General features: G+C 42.3%; 1 protein-coding gene across 2 annotated transcripts; it reads left to right on the plus strand.

Annotated features, from left to right (window-relative positions):
* The first annotated feature begins 8,576 nt into the window (after window positions 1-8,576).
* On the plus strand, window positions 8,577-11,679 carry LOC147857843 (uncharacterized). Of its 2 annotated transcripts, XM_087327941.1 has the most exons (4): window positions 8,585-10,126; window positions 10,294-10,515; window positions 10,711-10,881; window positions 11,377-11,679. In XM_087327941.1, the coding sequence occupies exons 1-4, from the start codon at window positions 8,633-8,635 to the stop codon at window positions 11,458-11,460; spliced, it is 1,971 nt and encodes a 656-aa protein (XP_087184067.1). In that variant the 5' UTR covers window positions 8,585-8,632; the 3' UTR covers window positions 11,461-11,679. The 2 variants fall into 2 exon arrangements, with proteins under 2 accessions (XP_087184068.1, XP_087184067.1); XM_087327942.1 differs by lacking the exon at window positions 11,377-11,679 and having other exon boundaries at window positions 8,577-10,126; window positions 10,715-10,878.
* The last annotated feature ends 3,268 nt before the right edge of the window (window positions 11,680-14,947 follow it).

Consider the following 14,947-nt stretch of genomic DNA (forward strand, 5'->3'; position numbering starts at 1 on the left):
CTTCTTGACTCTGTCGCCGTTGCCGCTCGTTCCAACTTGTTCGGATGTGCCGACTTCCTTCATCGACTCAGCTTCCTTTTTCCCTCTGTCTCCCCCTTTGTTGGTTCTTTCTTCCTCTCCGGCTCCTTGTCTGATGCCATCCGTTCCCTTTCCTTTTCTCCCCCTCAAGTGTGGCACGTCGAGATGTTGAACACCAAGCATTTCGGTGAAGTGTTGCAACTTGTCCGATCCGAGTGGTTTGGTGAAGATATTGGCAACTTGCCGATCCGTCTGAACATACCGAAGTTCGACTTCACCACTCATGACCCACTCACGCACGAAGTGATAATGCACTTCTATGTGCTTCGTTCGAGCATGGAATACGGAGTTCTTGGCGAGCTGAATGCATCACCGGCCCAATCGGCATCTGTATATCCAACTAGCTCTTCGGTTATACCATGTCGGTATAACAGTCCTCGTTCCTTCGTGCCACTCACATACCGCAATACTCGATACACGCATTGAAGGTGCTCCACGATTGGCTTCTGCATGAACTGGTTGATCACTCCGACCGGGTAACAGAGGTCGGGTCGAGTGATTGTCAGGTATATGAGGCTTTCGACAATTTGTCAGAACCGTTTCTCATCGCAAGACGGTCCAGAGTTGGGACAGAACTTCTGGTTTTGGTCTAGGGGTGTGGACACAAGTCGGCATTTCGTCATGCCGAACTTGTACAGCATATTCAACACATAGTGTCATTGTGAGAGCAATATGTCGTCAAGGGTTCGGATCACCTCGATCCCAAGAAAATAATGAAGGTCCCCCAGGTCCTTCATTTCAAATGCGTCCGACAACTAGGACTTTACTCGGCCGATTTCATTGAGTCCAAGTCCGGTGATGACCAAATCATCTACATAAAACAAAATGCAAACCGGATTGTCCGAACCTTGCCGGATGAACAAGGATGAGTCGGATTTAGAGGTCACAAACCCCATCTTACACAATCGATGCGTGATCTTCGCATTCCAAGCTCGGGGGGCTTGTTTCAAATCGTAAAGCGACTTCTTGAGCCGGCACACCGCCGACTTGTTCATCTCCAACTGAAAACCGGGAGGTTGGATCATATAGACCCGTTCATCAAGGTCACCTTGAAGAAACGCATTCTTCACGTCCATCTGGTGAAGATGCCACCCCCTTTTTGCAGCAACCGCCAGTACCACACGAACCGTCGTCATCTTCGCTACCAGAGCGAAGGTCTCATCATAGTCGATTCCATGGGTCTGTGCGTATCCCTTCGCCACTAATTGGGCCATGTACCAGTTAACCAAACCGTCGGCATTGTACTTTACCTTGTACCCCCATTTGCAACCAATCGGTTTACAGTGTCGGGGAGGGTCAACGAGGTCCCATGTGTCGTCGGCATCGAGTGCCTGCATTTCTTCCTCCATAGCGGCACGCCAATTTGCGTCCTTTGCCGCTTCTACATAGCTCTCCGGCTCACGCACTTTCGCCGCTTTGGTCATGTACGCATAATGATGCGCAATGTACTCATTGTACCCATACCGCGTAATGGGGTTCTTCTGGCGGGAAGACCGGCGTAACTTGTCATCACCCGGTTTGGGGCCCTTCTTGGCTGGTTCGGACTTCATTCCCGAAGATCCGCCTTCATCCTTTTCAGAGTCGGATGCACTCCAATCCAACTCAACATTGCCGGCTTCGTATTCCGGCATCTTCTTCTTCCCCTTCTCTTTGCGCGTGAACCGTCTCTTTGGTTCCTTGCGCGGGGAGAGCACGGCAGAGTCTCCACTACTCGTCGGTTCTTCATCCGACTAGTCACTTTGACCTAGTCGCTCGTTCGGTCCGCTCAACCGAAACGATTCTGGACTCTCTTCTAGAGTCTCCAGCTCTTCGTCTTCTATATGGACCTCCTCGGGCTCACTAGCCTCATCTTCCAGAATCGGGTCTTCGTTGGGAGTTGGAGTCGATAAGGAGTACCATGATGTTGTCTCATCGAACTGAACATCTCGGCTTACTAGGACCTGCTTAGTTTGGGGATTATAGCACTTATACCCCTTTTGCTCATGCGAGTAGCCGACTAGGATGCACTTCTCCGACTTCAAATCCAGCTTCCTCCGCTTCTCATCTGGTACATGCACATATGCTATGTTGCCGAATATCTAAAGGTGTCTCAAATTCGGCTTGTGCCCAAAATATAGCTCGTGTGCTGACACCTTGTCACCGATCTGGTTTTGGATGTAGACAGTCATCTGGACCGCCTCAGCCGAGTAGAAATGGGGTATGCTCTTCTCCTCCTGCATTGCCCTTGCCGCGTTGACAATCGACCGGTTCTTCCTTTCAGCCACACCGTTTTGCTCCGGCGTGTATCTGCAGCTGAATTCTCTCCGAATTCCATTATGCTGCAGATAATTGTTGAATTGGCTAGAAAAGTATTCTTTCCCGCCATCCGACCGCAGGCACTTGATCTTCCTCTCCGTTTCCCATTCAACCAAGCTTTGAAGGTTCTGGAAACACTCAAAGACTTCGCTCTTCCTCTCGATGAGGTAGATCCACGTGTGTCGGCTATAGTCATCGATGAAGGAGACGAAATACCGACTCCCACTAAGACTAACGTTTTGTGTCGGTCCCCATACATCCGAATGGATTAAATCAAGCTTGTTATGGCTCTAGTTTTGTTTGGTGGGGAATGGAAGCCGGTATTTCTTCCCGAGTTGGCAAGCTTCACATATTTGGACCTTCCGACCACTGAATTTCGGCAATCTGAACACAACTTGTTTCGATTGCAGGTCTTGAAGCCTCCGGTAATTGACGTGGCCGATCCACTTGTGCCAAAGATTGATGTTCGATTCAATCTTCTGTCCTTTGGCAAACATGGCGGTGCCGACGTCATTGGTGTTGACGATGAACATCCTCCTTTCTCTGCGCCCTTGTGCAATTATCCGGTCTTCTTCCTCGATGAAGCACCCTAGGTGCGTAAACTGCACCTGCATCCCCTGGTCGACGATTTTTCCAACTGACACCAGGCTCTTTGTGATTGTCGGAATGTGTAGTACGTTCATTAGCTTCCCCTTTTGTCTAACATGGCTTAAAGGGATTTCTCCAACATGCACAATTGGGTGAGGGGTGTCGTCTCCGGTTTCGACAATCCCCGGTTGTTCCGGCTTCTCCAAAAAAGAGAACCACTCTTCATGGCTCGTCATGTGGTTGGACGCTCCGAAATCAACGTACCATACTTCCTCCAATTTGGAAGTAGTCTTCTTCATCGAGTTAGCCTTGTGCTTCATCACGAAGGCTAGCCCTTTACCGGTTTTCCCGATTCCGGATCCTTCCAATCCTTCCGCGTAGTGAGAGCTTTGCCGGTTCTCCCGACTAGTTTTGCCGGATCCGGATTTGTCCAAATCGGCGCGCTTGTTCCAGCACTCGCTTTCCCTGTGGCCCTTTTTGCCACAATACCAGCATTCTGTGTCGGCCTTTCCTTGCCGGTTCTCGTCGCCGCTTTGACTCCCCCTGCTTGTGGAGGGTTTGGAACTGTTGTCGGCACCACCTCTGTGCCTCCGGTCCTGCTCTTGCCAGCCGCCTCCATTGCGTGCCGACCCACCTCGTCCACCACGTCCATGGGGCCGATCTGTCTCCGTGTACAGCATCCGGTCGTCCGATTGAGTGGTCCTTGACCCACTCCCATGGTTTTCTTTGACCATCAGCATCGACTGCAAGTCGAAGAAAGACAGTGGTTTCTCCCCTAAACCCTAAACCTTTGCGCTAGACCACCGAGGCAGATTTGTGCCATCTCGTCTTCATCCACCATCACATTGATGGACCCGAGCACGTCGCAGATCTCCTTTATCTTGGTGGTGTAATCCGTAACCGACATGTCTCTTTGTCGGATGTTGTTTAGCTCTTGTCGGAGCTACAACTTACGGGTTGTGGTACTCGCGGTGAAAATCTTTCGTAGATTTTCCCAGGCCTCCTTCGACGTCTTTGCATGCTTGATGTAGCTGAGCATCTAGTCGTGCACACAGGACGCGAGGCAGCACAATACTTGGCTCGCTCCTTACTCCCATATCGGGAAATCCTTGTGTGACGGCTCCGGTGCTACTTCATTTGTTCCTTCCACGAAGCTCCAATATCCATGCCTCAACAGGTACTGGTGCATTTTATATGACCAGGACGCGTAGTTGCTCCGGTCCAACTTCTCCGTTGGAAGTGAACTTGCCATTCTTCTGTCCATATCTTCTCTCTATCTATTGTTACCAGGTGCTAGGGTTCGTCTTCAAAGGCGTCTGTCGGTTGCAGAGGTTCTCAACCCTCGTGCTCTAATACCATGAAAACATCAAAGTGTGGAAGCGTTTGATCAATACCGGCTCATCCGGATAGCAAGAGAGAGTGTGTGAGAGAGAGAGAGATAGATTAACAATGAGTACACAGGAGAGACACGGAGAGAGCAGACAACGGTTCTTCTATTACAAAAAATTCTCTGTGCATACAACGTGCTCAAAAGCACTATTTATACAAGTCCTTAGAAGGACTGACAGAAGTATAGTGTACTTCAATGCTCACATGAGCGTCTGACACTAACTACGAGACAATGATTACCTAGTAGTCTAGGCTACTACTAGGCTTCCAGTTACCGCTCTAACCTAGCTCACCGGCTCACCAATCCGTCTCGCTCACTAGCTCAGGCTTATTCAGCCGATCTGGATCCGGTTGAGCTTGCCGCTCAACAGTATGGTTAAGTGCAAACAACCCACCTTAAGTATAATAGACACCTTGCTTGTTGGGATGAACACCTTGTTGTATAATGGGAAACATTAGAATAAATTCTAGTGCGATACCTCACTTTAGTCAATGAATTTCCTCCCTTAAGAGCATAGGAGGTGACACCTCCCTTTGCAATCAATTTGCGGTAATTGCCTTGAGCGCACTATGGTTAATATAGTTTGTCACTAATTTCTCCATTGTTGTTGCTTCGTGATAATAAATAGAAAAAATTAATGTGTTTTTAATAACATGATTGTTCATGCATTCTTGTACTTCCACAAAATTTAACACTCCAATTAGGATGCCAATCACGTAGTTTAAATTTGAAGTGTTATTGATTGGATTGGAATTAGACACATTAGAATGGGAATTGAGTTTTGTTTTTCATGTGATTCTTGTTCTTGTAGCTAGGGCAAGAATTCATCAACTTAGATGGATTTTGACATGAAAAAGCCCAAAAAAGCTATTTACACAAGTGTAAACATATAGATCCTGAAAAACAATGTTCGATGTGACCCGGACAAAGTATGATTCTCTCGCTTTTAATGGGAATCATGATGGCCTTCAAAATATCCCAAATGCTAGTGAAACAATTTAAGCATGAATACCTTCACAAATGTTAGTGAATGTAATCTAGGATGTTTTTTTTAACATTAGGAATGTCATGAACCACGGCCATTTGAAGGGAGTGCAATCAATTGTGCAATGTCAAGGCAAGGAACTGATTTTCTAGATCAATATGTTGCAAATCATCAAAACCTTGCAATATGACATTCAAGAGTTGAATCTAAGATTCATAATACATATATAAAATTTATGGCATCTTGTTGTGAAGAAGTAGGTGACGTTAGGTGGGGCCAATTTGTTACCATCACGCTTTTCGTGTTGGGGCCATACCCAACCAACCCTTAATCTATTGTCCATATCTGTCATTTTGGAACCATCCTACAAATGCGCACATGGGGATTTATGGTTCTCCCCTCAATTTTTATTTCCTACATTTTTGTGTATGACTATATACTATGTGGACGATACATACATTATGCTTATTTGTGCTGCCAATAGTCAAATTACTAAGTATTTATTCCCATAAAGTGGTATTATTTGCTTTTAGAAGCCTTTAGCTTTAAATGCCACTCTGGAAAATAGATAACCTCGCCTTTTTAGTGAAAACTTAGTTGGGAATTTTATATAGCATTTGAGTTTGTTTTTTTTAACACTTTCCTAGTTGCACATAGTTCGTCTATGTTTTTTTTTTACCCCATGGAAATGATGATGTTACCCCCTCGTAACAAGAGGAGATATTATTGCCACCATTTGTCCTTTCAAAAATATGACTTTGTGCCCTTGATATGGGACAAAGTAGATGCTTAAAAACTTGCTCTAATCTTTTACGAATCATTCCCCCACAAAATCAATCATCATAATGGGGATGATTAATCAAAATGCTAGTTCGCATTACAATTCTATTGATTTGGGGTAATCTTGGTTTTCCCCTTATTTATGTATTGCTAAGTTCTGGCATGTTCCTCTTTTCTTGTATATAATTCATTGGTACATTTGAAAACATTACGAGGAAACACCTCATGCTTTGTTATAATACATTGTCTTATTGGTGTTGGTGTTATTATCATAAATATATTAGCAAGCCCTTCAAGCTTGATAAGCTTTATTACATTTAAGAAAATCTGCAAGTTCTTTTTCTTAACAAGTGGGCTAGCCTCAATGCAAGTCCATAGATTAATATATTGACAATTTCCATGTGTTTTGAATAGAAGGATACCATAAAGCCGGTGTTGGTTGAGACATTTTTTAATCTTGAAATTTGCCATCTAAGTTGTAACTCTTATGATGAAGACATAAAAACTAGTCTTACTGAAGTCGAAGTTAAAGGGGAAGAATCATGCAAGTGCTATATTAACATATCAAACCAAAATATTAACACTTGTAATGCCCATGGGACATCTACATAGGGAAGATGTCAACCATAAGCATATGAAAGTTCGAGAAAGGAATAGCACGAAAAAGGAGATGTGATGTTCATGTGTACGTAATAAATGATGGTATGATACTATATTATGATGCATTTGTCAATGCCCATCATAAAAATAGAGAATTTAAATAAATGAATGAATAACCCCAATCTCAACCATTTGTTATACTGACCTCATAGCTTTTGGAAGAAAGTTGTACTGACATAGTGATGTTGCATACATGGTTCTTGTTCGTAGCTTTGCAAAGGATAAATAAAATCATAATGTTGAATAACATTTTGGCCCCGAGATAAATTGCACATGTGTGATATATACATATATAAAATAGGACGTGGTGAGGCAGAAAATGTTTGTTTTTCCGATGCGAGTGAGCCCTTTTGGAATGGTAGAGTCGTGTTGGACCACAAACTTGCGTGCATCAAAGAACATGGCAAGTTGCAATGTAGAGAGAGGAGGGGGGGTGGCTATGCTCCAAACATCGGGGAAATGGTATATGGCTTACGGTAATAACAAATGGACTCTAGAGCATAAGAAAAGGTGTCTTTCGAGATCTAAATGTAGTAGAAAAGAGAGGTAGAGACGTGAAGTAAAAAACCGAGACTCGAGTGATGTTGTGTGCGGATGACCTGAGGGCGAATGAACGAGAAGTGAGAGTGATTTGTCAATCCACGCGATCAAAAGAGACCTAGAAGAGACCCCTAAGAAGAAAGATTAGTTGGGCATTTTGGGGGAAATGGTATATGGCTTACGATAATAACAAATGGACTCTGGAGCATAAGAAAAGGTGTATTTCGAGATCTAAATGTAGTAGAAAAGAGAGGCAGAGACGAGAAGTAAAAAACCGAGACTTGAGTGATGTTTTGTGTGGATGACCTGAGGGCGAATGAACGAGAAGTGAGAGTGATTTGTCAATCCACGTGATCAAAAGAGAACTACAAGAGACCCCAAAGAAGAAAGATTGGTTGGGCATTTATTTATTTGTTGTTTTTTGTTTTATTTTGTTTTGGGGAAGGGGACAGGGACGAGGGTAGACATTGGAAATAAGGAAAGCCCCCCCCCCAAAAAAATATATTATTATTGCGGGATTGAGCCCTCCCTCCCTTTAAAACAAAAAGAGAAAGAAACATTTCGAGGAATTCACTGCGAATTTGGACACGAGGCAGATAATACAAGCCAAGAAAGAAAAGAAAAAGAAAAAGAAATCTATAATATAAAAAAATGGAATAAAATAAAAAAATAAACAAAAAAAGTACTATACATACAACATAAATTTTGTTATTTATTTATTTATTTATTTCTAAAAGCTTTTTTGTTTTATTGTTTCGGGGAGAGGTGGATAAGGTGTGGCGAAGGGGAGGCTGACGCGTGGCCACGTGCGAGAGAGTACATAGACAGAAAGGACGCGTTCCCACACAGCGACACTTTTTCTATTCCTATTTTTTTTTGTTTGGGCGCGTCTCTAAAAATTACCACACTTGGGGGAGAGGGGGGCTTCGGCCAGTGGGGGTGCGACAGCTGGCGGGGCCCACAGGGCCACGTGGACCCCGTTCTGCCACGTCGGCCCCCCCCCCCCCCCCCCGCCCCGGGCCGGCCCACACACACACATAGAAAACAAAAGAAAGAATGCCTTCCCACAATGATGGAGCCCCGACGGGCGGGCGGACGGACGGGACGGGCGGCGAACGGGAAAAGCATCGAAATCTCTCTCAATACAACCAAAACTAAAACACACACACACACACACACACAAAATACATGTAATTACAAATTTTACGATATATATACACATAGAGATTGTGTGTGTGTGTGTTATGTATGGCCAACAGGAAGGAAGAAGCTTGTGTAGCCTGTTGTAATTATTCTTCGCACTAAACCCCTTCCATATGGCCGCTGCCCATACACCCCCTCCCCCTCCCCCTCCCTCTCCCCCTGCTGCTGCTACTGCTAGTGCTAATAACAACTGCGCCATGCCTCATCAGGACCACCCGGGTTCGATCCCCACCGATCATGATCGCGACCTTATTACCATCCATTCCATGCCCCACTACATCTACCACGATCTTCCTAACCCTAACCCTAACCCTAACCCTAACCCTAACGCCATCTCCTCCGACGACCTCGACCTCCTCCAGACACTGGAGCAGGAGTGCGACCTCTTCCTCGTCCCCCCCATCCACATGCCCGACCTCTCCTCGGAATCGAGCAGCCACCACAAGTTCAATATCGAGGAGGACCACATCTGCAATGCCGCCGCCCATTGGGAGGGTGCCCATGCTCTGCAGGCCGGGATGAATCGGTTGCCCCTGCTGCTGCCTCCTCCTCCTCCTCCTGGCCCCCATGGACACAACCTCATCAACGATCATAGCGAAGGCGGAGGAGACCGGAGTCTCATGGATTTGGACTCCATTTGGAAGCCGGCCAATGATCCTGACCTCTTTGGTCAATCCCTGGAGGATATAAACCTGCTTCACAACATTGGGCATGGTGGGATGAGCACACCTACTGCAGATCATCACCATCACCATCACCATCCTCCTCCTCATGACATGCAATTCCTATACAATCCTTCTTGTAGCGAGCAACGAGCAAAGGCAGTGGAGGATAAGGAAGAAGAATTAGTAGAGGTGGGTGATGCTTATCACAATAAGGCCACCACCACATTGAGCTGGTACAATGATAGCAACATTGGTACTAGGCCTCTAAGCCTAGAGCACATGGGTCATCTTTCTCTCACTATCCCTAGTCATGATCATCATTCCCTGAATTACAATTATGTAACCTATAATGGTGATCATCATCACCATCATCATCATCACGATAATGCAGCCTTCCAATATGACATGGCAGGCTCATCTCTTTCGCCAATGCCGCCTTCGGATGGTCACCTTATCTCAAAATTCACGGGTTGCGAGAAATCATCGGTCATGAATAGAGGCTCGGAAGAAGACGCCCGAACTATTACGATGACGGGAGTAGGGCTGCCCGAAACCATGGTGGAGAGAGCTCATTTGGGCCATAATGCACATGTCTTAGTTAAGCCCAACGTTAAATCGTGTGGCTCTCGTAGTGACCTCCTCATCCCTAAAGGGACTCAATACAACTCTTGCGACGATCTTAGCGATACCAATCACCAACATCATGAGGATGATGATCATGATTGGGACAATCACTTGCACTACACGGATGACACCACCACTAACACCACCATCACCACCACCACCAACAACAATGCTAGTAGTAGTAATTGTAGTAGTATGTCCGCAAAGTACCCCGTGACTACCTCGACATCCAAGAACTTGGTCTCGGAACGTCGGAGACGAAAGAACCTTAATGAGAGGCTTTACTCCTTGAGAGCAATTGTACCCAAGATTAGCAAGGTAGACTTAAAATTATAAATGTAAATGAATTTGCTCTAATGTTGTGATGTACATAAGAATCCATGCCTAGCTAGTGTTATCGTCTATACACACACACACACACCCCTTGGATTGTTTATTTTAGAGATATGATCCATGGTGTCCACTTCCATTTTATTTCATGCTAGATGGATAAGGCTTCGATTGTGGGTGATGCAATTAGCTACCTCCAAGAACTCCAAAAGCAAGTGGTAGATATGCAAACCGACATTCGGAACTTACAAACATCAAAGACAGATCCCGAAGTCCAAGACCAATCTACAAGTAGTTGTGAGGAGAATAACAATGTAGATTGTGATCATGTCAATATCTCCCATCGTGAGAATTTTGTAGAGCACAAGATTTTGCAGGTAATCTTAATATATGACTCATTGGAACTAGCCTTTATAGATACAAATAAATTTAGTAAGGGCATGTCCGGAAATCATCAAATTGCACTAACTATAGCTCTGGATTCATCAATCTCTTGCGATTTCTTTGCTTTACATTGATTAATATCATTTAAAATTGATTAGCTTTAAATTTTTACGGATGTGTGTGTGTAGTTAGATGTTTGTACCATGGAGAACAATACATATCACCTTATGATACATTGCAAGAAGGCCCGTGGAGTGCTAGTTCAACTAACGAGGGCATTGGAAGCCTTGAATTTTGAGATCGTCAACGCCAATCTTAGTGCAATCAGCGATCATATTCTCAACACAATTGTCATCAAGGTATGTATCATGTAGTTATTGCATTATATTATAACTAGTGAAAATATATGTCATATTCTTACTTTCCTCATGGTTAAAAAATGTTTACGCATGGTGGTTTCACCAATTCTAGGACCACTATGCTTCGTTGCTCATTTGTCTAGTATGGTCTTGTTGTTCACGCTCAAAGAAAATAGAAATACGCATATCTTATTTTCAACACAACTGTCGAGGTATATATTATTATAGCTACTTTCAACTTGGCAATAGAGTGCCATTTTAAAGTGTTTAGTATTTGCATAGTTTTCACTATATTGGTCTAATTATACAGCCCAAGGATAGCTATGTAGGACTAGTGACCTTCTAACATATGGCCTACATCAATGAAAGAGCAAAATGTCACTAAAGCATGCTATGTTTAACACCACCCTAAGTTGCAAAAAGTAGTCTCGTACATTCAACCGTAAGATGGAAAAAGGTCCAATAATATATATATTTATCTTGCATTATGTGTAGGTAAGCAAGGACGACGTGTTGAAGCCTGAAGAGCTGAAGGAGATGGTGCTAGGGATCGTTCCCATGTTTGGATTATATGTATGACACATCCCGTGAAGCTCTAATGTGAGCCTTGATAATTAACAAGGTTCACGAGCATCTCATCTTTGATGAAATTAGAAACTATCGTAACACAAAAGGTGTGTAACCTTAGTTGGTTCTTGAATCCATCTCCAATCCGACGTGAAATTATTGTATCCCAATAATTGTATTTGACTTCCATTCTTTGTATAAATTGAGATGTTCACGAAGAGGTTTACGTTTTGTTCAATTGTATAAGCAATATTCCTGACAATGTGAGCCTACCATAGGTGATTTCTCACGTACCCATGAAATCTTGAGAAATCATGAATCTTTCCCATAGGTATGTGATAATGACGTATTGATGGTTAAAAGACATAATTAATGATTACGTCAATGCCACAATATTATGTGGTTCCCGAATTTGGAACTATTTTATGTGGGAAAGATAAGAGTGTATGAAGTGTAATCTTCCACCTTCCCAATTTGTACAACAAAAGTATGTGTAAAGTTTGTTACTGTTATGGAGTGACGTGTGTATTGTATAGAAATTAGACAACAAAGTTGTTTCTAAATGTAGTACATAAGCAACCGAACAATTATTATATGAAAAGTTGTGATTCATTAAGTGCACCCCTCAATGTTTTACACCTATCAATCTTTGTACAACCACTACTCAATTGTTACATGAACTCAATTTTTACATGGTAGTACACTTGGTATAGGGACAAAAAAGCAATCAACTCCCACTTAGAGAGATTCTTGACTCATCAAGGGGTTGGTACAACTTTTTGCACATACAAAATGTTTGAGAGAAATTGCATGCCATATCCCCATGTAACTCATGTTGGAAAATTATCATCTTTCAATTGTCAATGGCACTGACCAAATAATGCCCAATCTTGTTGACCCAATGCCAATAAGCAACCTTCTTGATGGCATTCTTCGCCGTTTGGAACCCTTCATGTCCATTCAAGGATACATAAAAACAAGTTTATTATATGCACAAGAAACAAGCGGCTCACTCCCACTTCCATTACATAGGCAAAGACGTTGGTGACCAAGGTCATGACTCATAAAATAGAAGGGGACAAAGAATATGAAAACCAAAAAAAGCCCCAGAACAATGAAAAAAAGTCTCACTATTGACCCTTTTTGACAATTCTTGATCTTCTTGCTATAAACCTACAAGTAGTAAGTATCCCATCACAAGAGCTTGGACTGAATTGTCTCAAGTTATCATGTATTGCTTGATTGTTTACATGTTGATTAAAGGTAGAAATTGACTTGTTTCAAATATATAGTTTTAAGTTTTTAACTAGTATGGAGTTCAAAAACTATTAAGTATAACGTATAACTCAATAACGGTAATTGGTTTAGGAAAAGTTTCACCATGATACCTAGCCACTAGGTACACATTGGTTTAGGCTTTCCCAACAATCATGTGGATGAAAGACTTTAGTAGTTGTGAAGTGTATTTGAAATAAACTCCGAAGTTAACACACATCCTTGACCAATGTCGATGGGGACTAAGACTAACCTCCAAGAAATCGGTAGACTTTGAGTAAACTCCTATCAGGTGAGTTGTAGAATTGTTAGAAGATTGGAAGCTTGACAAGAAGATATAATGTTGAGTATATGTCCACAATACGTATAGAATCTCAAGATGAAGCAACAAGACATGAGACAAAGAGAAAATATTCAAACGCTAAACATGCAATCGGGATCAAACGAGGCACAAATGTCCTCATTTAAACAAACATTGGACCCAATATTGCAAAGCGTTTGTCCTACATCACCCACAAAATTGTAGAAAAGCGCCCATTATTGGGAGTGGAGACTGTCAGAGGTGAAACAAGCACAACATCATAGTATCAGGAAACACAAATGGTGTTGTTTAACAGAAGAATTGGATAAACAAATTGAAGTATTCAAGAAGCAACTGATAGAGATCAAGATCAACAATGGAGAGAGACAGGGAGAGAAGAAGGCACCAAGAGGCATGAACAAAATAAATGTATTATTCAAACATTACAATACTAGAAGAGGCTTCAATAATTGTATTTGACTTCCATTCTTTGTATAAATTGAGATGTTCACGAAGAGGCTTACGTTTTGTTCAATTGTATAAGCAATATTCCTGACAATGTGAGCCTACCATAGGTGATTTCTCACGTACCCATGAAATCTTGAGAAATCATGAATCTTTCCCATAGGTATGTGATAATGACATATTGATGGTTAAAAGACATAATTAATGATTATGTCAATGCCACAATATTATGTGGTTCTCGAATTTGGAACTATTTTATGTGGGAAAGATAGAGTGTATGAAGTGTAATCTTCCACCTTCCCAATTTGTACAACAAAAGTATGTGTAAAGTTTGTTAGTGTTATGGAGTGGCATGTGTATTGTATAGAAATTAGACAACAAAGTTGTTCCTACATGTAGTACACAACTAACCAAACAATTATTATATGAAAAGTTGTGATTCATTAAGTGCACCCCTCAATGTTTTACACCCGTCAATCTTTGTACAACCACTAGTCAATTTTTACATGAACTCAATTTTTACAGGGTAGTACACTTGGTCTTGGGACAAAAAAGTAATCAACTCCCACTTAGAGAGATTCTTGACTCATCAAGCTATGTTCGTTTTGATGGTTAAACATGGTTAAGAAGGGGTTGGTACAACTTTTTGCACATACAAAATGTTTGAGAGAAATTGCATGCCATATCCCCATGTAACTCATGTTGGAAAATTATCATCTTTCAATTGTCAATGGCACTGACCAAATAATGCCCAATCTTGTTGACCCAATGCCAATAAGCAACCTTCTTGATGGCATTCTTCGCCATTTGGAACCCTTCCTGTCCATTCAAGGATACATAACAACAAGAAGTTTATTATATGCACAAAAAACAAGTGGCTCACACACACTTCCATTACATAGGCAAAGACGTTGGTGACCAAGGTCATGACTCATAAAATAGAAGGGGACAAAGAATATGAAAACCAAAAAAAGCCCAAGAACAACGATAAAAAGACTCACTATTGACCCTTTTTGACAATTCTTGATCTTCTTGCTATAAACCTCTTAAAGTAGTAAGTATCCCATCGCAAGAGCTTGGACTAAATTGTCTCAAGTTATCATGTATTGCTTGATTGTTTACATGTTGATTAAAGGTAGAAATTGACTTGTTTCAAATATATAGTTTTAAGTTTTTAACTAGTCTGGAGTTCAAAAACTATTAAGTATAACTTATAACTCAATAACCGTAATTGGCTTAGGAAAATTTTGACCATGATACTTAGCTACTAGGTACACATCGGGTTAGGCTTTCCCAACAATCATGTGGATGAAAGACTTTAGTAGTTGTGAAGTGTATTTGAAAGTAACTCTGAAGTTATCACACATCCTTGAGACTAAGACTAACCTCCAAGAAATCAGTAGACTTTGAGTAAACTCCTATCAAGTGAGTTGTAGAATTGTTAGAAGATTGGAAGCT

This window comes from Azolla caroliniana, unplaced genomic scaffold (genome assembly GCF_043228905.1).
Source record: "Azolla caroliniana isolate FFs.n. ecotype wild unplaced genomic scaffold, voAzoCaro1.0.p SCAF_11, whole genome shotgun sequence".
In the NCBI taxonomy this organism is placed as follows: Eukaryota; Viridiplantae; Streptophyta; class Polypodiopsida; order Salviniales; family Salviniaceae; genus Azolla; species Azolla caroliniana.

Coding starts and splice junctions, on each gene's coding strand:
- LOC147857843 (XM_087327941.1), top strand. CDS start 8,633: ATGGCCGCTGCCCATACACCCCCTCCCCCTCCCCCTCCCTCTCCCCCT. Junction 10,127..10,293: donor TTGTACCCAAGATTAGCAAG/GTAGACTTAAAA, acceptor ATTTCATGCTAG/ATGGATAAGGCTTCGATTGT. Junction 10,882..11,376: donor TCAACACAATTGTCATCAAG/GTATGTATCATG, acceptor CATTATGTGTAG/GTAAGCAAGGACGACGTGTT.